This window comes from Mesitornis unicolor, unplaced genomic scaffold, assembly GCF_000695765.1.
Source record: "Mesitornis unicolor isolate BGI_N332 unplaced genomic scaffold, ASM69576v1 scaffold48247, whole genome shotgun sequence".
Taxonomy (NCBI): Eukaryota; Metazoa; Chordata; class Aves; order Mesitornithiformes; family Mesitornithidae; genus Mesitornis; species Mesitornis unicolor.
In genome coordinates this window covers 8,451-16,239 of record NW_010196692.1, presented here as the reverse complement: position 1 = coordinate 16,239, position 7,789 = coordinate 8,451, and the positions used below count along the sequence as shown (strand labels likewise).

At 37.6% G+C, this 7,789-nt stretch overlaps 1 protein-coding gene across 1 annotated transcript; it reads left to right on the top strand.

Annotated features, from left to right (window-relative positions):
• Positions 1 to 3,410: 3,410 nt before the first annotated feature.
• Positions 3,411 to 4,659, top strand: HS3ST1 (heparan sulfate (glucosamine) 3-O-sulfotransferase 1). Its single transcript, XM_010188560.1, has one exon. The coding sequence runs from the start codon at positions 3,457 to 3,459 to the stop codon at positions 4,417 to 4,419; it is 963 nt and encodes a 320-aa protein (XP_010186862.1). The 5' UTR covers positions 3,411 to 3,456; the 3' UTR covers positions 4,420 to 4,659.
• Positions 4,660 to 7,789: the final 3,130 nt, after the last annotated feature.

Sequence of the window (7,789 nt, the reverse complement as noted above, 5' to 3'; positions counted from 1 at the left end):
AAGACATGTTTGCATAATTTTATATGAACTGCTATAATGCTAGCCACTAAAGTGCAGATCTGCATAAAGCGTTAAAGAGGACATGAGAGAAGAAAGCTGACTGACAACCAATTTATATACAGTTTTATTCCTGGACACCACTTTGCCCACACAACATATGTTTTGTGCTGAATTTAGAGTTGCACTCATGTCCATTGTCTTGTGTTAGACTAACACAACAAAATACTTGTTCCAGATACCAAACGTATAGAGTTTGAGAGAAACAAAAGAGAATGGAAAGGTAAGGCAGACAAAGCTTTATTTCTTGCAAGCAAAACAACAATAGCATATATTCTGAATAGCATAATTACTGATATGGTTCATTGGGTGTGCATAAAAACGGTAAATGCTACAGATACTGTAGCAGTGTTCTGCAGTGTAAAGACACCTGATGCACACCCAATGTGCACCTGAACAAATAGTTGGGGAGGAACAATGAATTTCTGTATGCCTTAAGGCATTATTATTCTGTCTGATAACCTTCTTATGTTATTCTGTCTCACAGAAAACGGTTGCTTTTGTTATTTAGAAAAAGCTACCCCCGAAAAAACTATTTGAGTTAAGAATGGGAAGACAGAGATAGAGCTCCACTGAGGTTCAGAAAGCTACCTGAGGTGAAGCCCTTGGTACCATATCTGTAATATCCCACAAGTCCGATTTCAGAGAGCAATACGAGCCAAAACAAGAGTAGAGCTACAGTTAAGAGACACCTTGCTGTGTGTTTTATTTTCCCCAAACATAGTCATGCTATACTGAGCTACAGGGAGGCTTGAATAAAAAAAGTGTTGGCAGCTGAGTAGTATGCTAACTATAAATTAAAAATGAGCAGTCCCAATGAATTGGTATATATAGTATTATAGTATATATATATAAAAAAATCCAAAAACAAACAAAAAAACCCAAACCACAAAACACTTAACAATCCCAGCATTGTGTTGTCAGTAATATGAGACCGGCAGCTAAAAGTTAATCAGACAGCATACTGCAGAACTTGGCTATTAGCATAGCACATTTCAATCTGACTATTAAGAAATAAGGGTTCCTGCTATTAGGTTTTAACTTAACCCCTTTCAACAACAGTTGAACTTGTTTCTTACTGAAAGCCTATTATGCTTTTCCAGTAAGGTGTTAAGTCAACAACTCAGCCTATCTATTTATGGAGCTAGTGACTCTTAAAATATACTCTGGAGTAAGTGGCTATTCTTTTAATCTGTGACCTTAAAATTCACCAAGAGTTGATGTTTTGTTGCTCTTACATACTGAGCTGCTGTCAGTCACTGATTCAATCCGGCTGGTGCTGTGCCATTTGCTCACACTGCAGGTGAATTTGGTGGCAGCATAGGTCAGTGGGGACATCCACCAGGAATTTACCTATAATGAACTGTCACTCAGTGTCCCTCCCATCAACATCCTCAGTGTGGGGCAAATAATTAAGATTATTTCTTGTTAAAACTGAAGTAGATTAAGCTGAGTAAGATTAACAGGAATAGTGAGGACAGGAAAAGAGAGCAGAAGATTAATGATGACACCCAAAATGGGGCTCTTTAAGCCACATAAAATTCAGCAGCAACCAAAAATGGAAGAACCACAAATTCCTCTGCAAAGTTTCCTCACATCAGACAGCACAGAAGAGCCCAGAGTATGACCTTCTACCCAAGGCAGGGCATGCCCATGAGCTCAAAGTCTGCGGGCACAAACTCTTTTGACTTCACATCTACCATGAGACTTTGCTTCCCTCTCCTCCCAGACTTGATTTCTGCTTCGTAACAGTATTGCTGCCTCGTAGCCCTTTAAAAGTTATTAGAAAAAGGGAAAGCATAAAAGTAATAATCAGTAGCAAACATCAGGAAGCAGACCTGCTCCATTCAGGATGGAGTCATGACCCCTGTAAATGCAAAGCCATCAAACGGAACTTTCTAGATCTCTTAGAAACACATCATTAGTCCTTGTCACACTGGGACTTGCTTATTGTGGAAAAGTCATTAGTTTCTTTTCAGATTCTCTGGAGAATTTCTGAAACCTAGCCCTTGCATTTCCTGAGGTTGTTTGTATGTAAGTTCATATTTCAGCACTTGCTAGCTGGTATTGTATGTGCTGTTCCAAGCTTAAATTCATAATTTCAGTAGCTTACTAAGGCAGAGCAGTCAGGTGCTCTGCCATTGTGGCTTCCACCTCAAAATGGAGTTAGACAATACCAAAGTCATACTTACACCAGCCCTCCATTGAGGTTATAAAGTCTTTGGAAAGCATCTTAATTTAGGGGTTTATATACACAACCTGCTCAGAACATGACAATCTAACAGCTATGCTATGTGAGAGGCCATTAAGATTTCACTTCAAACATTGCATTAAAAACACCCTGACCTTTAAATGGAGTTCAGTGGTGGTATTTAGTAGTCTTCTGATAAAGTGTGAAGTTAGTTGCCTACATCACAGCAGCTTGCTAGCTAACTCTTGAAATGACCTTCAGATGTATCCATCATATTTTTGTTTCTGAGTATCATGACTGGAACCACAGTTCTTTTAGCATTTTGTTGATGTGGTCATACTATATAGTCTATTGCTTCATCTTACCTTTTTGCACGGCTTGAGGGCATACCACCTGACTCTATCCTTAGAAACCCTAAGCACAAAACAAATGTTAACTTCACTCAAAAATTACAGAAAAATTCAACTTTTCCTTGGTTCACTATTCACCCAGAGCTCTTCCTAACCTCTCTATAGAAGAGCATTACCTTTCCATGGTTGGGCAGCTCTATATTGCATGAGCCTTATTCTCAGGAGGCTTTACTTCTAGGTTGCTGTCACATGGTCCTTTAGGAGGCTTTAATTCCCAGACTTCCTACAAGACTGTCCAGCTTTTAGGAATGTTCTTTTGGCCCACTCCACACCTTTTTTACCTTTTTCTTTTTATGTTTTGGGGTTTGTTTGGTTTTTTGTTGTTTTTTTTTTAAGATAAACCTATTCTTGCAGCTAAAAAAAAGCACTGAATTCTGTTGTGATGATTGAAATCAGATTATTAAAAAATAATACTCTGGATAAATCTTGGGTGCAAGAGAAATGTTCAGGATGTTCGCATCTCCTGATGACTAGAAATAATTTTCTCATGGCATTATTTTATGTGCCTGTCTTTAAAGAATTGAATTATACCAAGTGATATATAAGCCCAGAGTTGGGAAAGCTAAAAGGAAGTTTGTTCACTTGTGAAAAATCAAGATACTTGCAGCGTATCTTTAGGAGTGATATGTTTGAGTATAAAATAATGTGCTTTTTCTTTTCCCTCTTTCAGCAGAGTTTCCGTTTGAGAAATACAGGTTCACTCAGCAAAAGAAAAACAACTCTTAAAGGTTGTTCCCAGTGGAAATCACTCAATGCCCCATTACCTGCTTGAGTGAAACCAGACTAAGAACTTCTGTCATGGCATCTTTTCTGCTGGGAGCTATGTTGCTTATTGTTCAACCTCAGATAGTGCCTTCCAGATCAGCTATAAATTTGAAAGCTGAGACTTCTTCTCAGTCTGTTCAGAGAGAGCTTTTAAAGAAAACATCTCAAAAAAATGACTTCAAGGAAAATATTCATTCTAATGGATCATGCCGGCAGCTGCCACAGACTATCATTATTGGAGTAAGAAAAGGTGGAACAAGAGCTTTGTTAGAGATGTTGAGTCTCCATCCAGATATTGCGGCAGCAGAAAGTGAAGTTCACTTCTTTGACTGGGAAGATCATTACAGAAATGGATTGCAGTGGTATATTAACCAAATGCCATTCTCTTATCCCCATCAGATCACCGTGGAAAAAACTCCAGCATATTTCACATCAACGAAAGTGCCTGAAAGAGTTTATAACATGAACCAATCAATGAGACTACTCCTTATTTTAAGAGACCCAAGTGAGAGAGTGCTGTCAGATTACACCCAAGTGTTCTATAACCACATGCAGAAGCACAAGCCCTATCCATCCATTGAACAATTCCTGATTAAAGATGGTGAACTCAATGTGGACTACAAGGCAATAAACAGAAGCTTATACTACATTCACATGCAAAACTGGCTGAAGTATTTTCCTCTTGATCATATCCACATTGTAGATGGGGATAAACTAATCAAAGATCCCTTCCCAGAAATAGAGAAGGTAGAGAGATTTTTGAGGTTATCTCCACAGATAAATGCTTCAAACTTTTATTTCAATAAAACTAAAGGCTTCTATTGCCTAAGGGACAGTGGTAGAGAGCGTTGTTTACATGAGTCAAAAGGGCGAGCACACCCACAAGTAGATGTCTGGTTACTTGAGAAACTACATGAATATTTCCATAAACCCAACAAGAAATTTTTTGAACTTGTGGGCAGAACATTTGACTGGCACTCATTTGAGGCAAGTTAGTGGTAAGCTTCAGAACTTATGTTCCTGTGTACATTTAGAATTTTTAAAAAGGGCATTTAAGCTATAATTTATTTGTAAAATCCATAAATACTTCTGTACAGTATTAGATTCACAATTGCCATATATACTAGTTATATTTTTCTACTTGTTAAATTTGAAAACATTTTGTATTGTTTTCATGGTTGTTAACATTGTGTATGATGTGTCTATATGAAGAAACTAAATTATTTCACTGCAGAAGATGCTCTCTTGAGAATGTTTTTTTTTAATAAATAAGAAACTTATTTCAACAGAACCCTTCAGAATTATTTGAATACTTCAGCCTTTTTGAACTATTCTGGACTTTCTCTTCTAATCACTAATGAATATGCTAAACTTCACATTTCCATTTATCTTGCTTTAAAATGTGATTTAATTATGTCTTTTTCATTTGAAAAATAAATGTTGTAGTTAGCAAATTGTTACATCCTGCTTTATAAAATTATGTCCTGATAAAGTGCTAGTACTTATGTGTTGGGACATGCACACCCAGGGGACAATGACAGGCTCTGTGTAATAAGACATTAACTGCTGTACTTACCTTTGTATTTAATGTTATGACAAGTGCTCCTCAAATTCTTTGGCAGTACAGTGCAAGTTTCATGGCAGATTTTTAATGATTCTGTGGGGACCAGCTCACAAAATCCAGAGTTAGCTGCAGAAATATGATTGACCTGAAAACTTCCTATAGTCTCTGAATGTATATATACTTCATAAAGAGGGATGGTTAAGAGAAGAATTTAAGCAATATAGGGACATTTTCAAGGTTGCTTATGACCGTTCCTACATTTTATAGCGCACTTTTGCTTTGCCATTATTGAAAATGAATACTTTCACCAGAAAAATTAGTTGGTCTACATTCCAGTAAGCACTAATGTCATTCATATAAACATTACCACATTTGTACTTCATTTAAGGATGTATTCTATGGGTTGAGCAGGCGTTTCAGGCAACTGAAAACTGCTAATGAATTACTGTTCATTTAATCTTCTTCCATGAACCATTATGCAGTCTTTACTAGACTTGTGTGTTGTGGGATTAACCCTAATTCCAGGAACTTTTATGGTCTTCTATCTGCTAGAAATGGAAGTTAGATGTTAGAACGTTGGTAAAAATTACAGCTCTCCTTGTCTGCAGTAGTTAAGATGTGTTGTTAGCCATCAGTTTCTGGAGTTAGAATTAATCCTATTTCAACACAAGGCTTACTATAGTACTTTCATTCTGAGCTCTTAATTTTCATTTTATGGCCTTGAGTTTAGCCATGGAATATGCAGTGACAACACCCTGTAAATTTGAACTTGTAACTGATTGTTACAGTTCTTTATAAAATTTAAATGTGTTTTTTTTTCTGGTGAGATGGTGCAAACTTGGGCACTATGGCAAGGTACTGTCCGGATGCAAATATCCTATATTATGCTGCTTGCATGAAAATTTGCAGATGCTGCCCCTCTCCCTCCCACTCCTTGTACACCTGCCCAAGCTGTATTCAACCTCAGAGAGGTTGGTGGTGTTTCATAAAGTAGACTTTGACAAAAGCCTACAATGAAATGGTATTGTACTCAATAAAATATTTTCTGAATTGCATCTTTCTCTTTTGTTCATCAGTTTCTAGTTTGGAAGACTAGAATTTAGGATGCAACTCCAGTTTAGATTCCAGTTAAATGTTACTTAAGAATTTAGATGTAGCCTAGTGGATTGATTGGAAAGCAGTTGTTTGCTGCTGGGTTGTACATGCATGGTCTGTCGCTGACCCTAATATACAGCAAAGAGGGTAAGTTTATGGTGAAAATCATGTTAAATCTTACATGCCAAAAATAACAGTAGTATAGGATCATCATGCTCTTATTTAAGTTTTAGAAAAGACAAATTCTGGGAGTTTTCTCTGCAGTAAGGCAGGGAAGTATTTTTTCCACACTCTATTGATCTGTTTCTTTGCTAATATGATCCCTTCAGGAGCCATCTGGACCTAAGAGCTTTTGACTTAGGCACAAGGCATCCCACCTTAATATAGTCCCACCTTCCCTGGTGCCTCCCTACAGTCCTGGACTAAGCCCACCACATTCACAAAGTTTTTGCTGGTGAAGGAAAAACACTAGCAGAGTATATGACCAGAAACCAGAGGAGTACAAGAAGGGAGAGATGCATCAAGTTTACCTACAGCAGGTTGTACAGGGCAGCATATGGCATAAGTGTTGAATTGTGAATGCTAGAGCAATATTGACACCTGATGTTGGTACTGAGTATACTTTTAGATGGCTATTGATATCAGTATTTCTTCTGTCACTAAGGAGGACACATGCATATGTTCTGTCCCTCCCATCCTCTGGAATATGGCTTGTATCTGTAGAAGAACTAAAGCATGAACCATTGGGTCACTATTACTATGTTAGTGCTAGGACCTCATAGCATGTTCTCTGTACGATCAGGAAATGAAGTGACCACTTCAGGGGGACATACTGAAGCAGAAACTCACATGAGTCATGCATTAGACCCCAAGTTCACAGAGGCCCACAGAGAGTATGTCATGCCAAATGTGTAAGCACTGTGCAGTGATGATGGCATGATTGTACAATACTTTATCCTAGAGCCATGTGGTAGCTAGCTGCACTGGGGAGTGGACAATAAATCACACTCTCACAGGTAATATGGTAATATTTAGCTGCCATAGAAGCCCTAAGTCCAAGAGTTACAATGCTTAAAACTAGGATTCTGAGCATGAATTTTCAGTTTAAGAGGAGCAACATTCACTTTCCACATAGGCATTACTGTATTTAGATATATTTGCTAGACTATTCCTCCAGAAGTGCTAAAGAACAATAAAAGACAAGAGAAGAAAATGAAGAGACAATGAAAGAAAGAGGCTGAAGTACATTCTGATTGGGACTGTAGAAATGCTAGTAGTGAGCTTTAAAGTCATAGCTTGTCTATTCATAAAATAAAAAAAAATCCCTGAAAATACCTTTCCAGTGTTATGCAATACAGGTATTTATTTCTGTAAAACAACTTCTCAGGTTTAAAGTACAACCACTTGGGAGTTTCACCAGAGGCCTATTTCCTCAGGGCAGCTAGCCAACTCTGTGATTACCGTTGCAAATATAAAATAAATAAAACACTTTATGAGAATCCAATGTCCAATTCAAAACCTACCACTCTCCTTGAGTACAATAAAAACAATGCTAGTTAAGTCTTTAATCAGGGTGGGACTGCAGTACTAAGTCTTGCCCTTTGCTTCACAACACAGATTAGTGTGAGTCTTTGAAAGCCAGATAATGTACCCACAGAGGACAAAGTTTAAACTACAGTAATTATCCCATGAACACTGCTGAAAGAG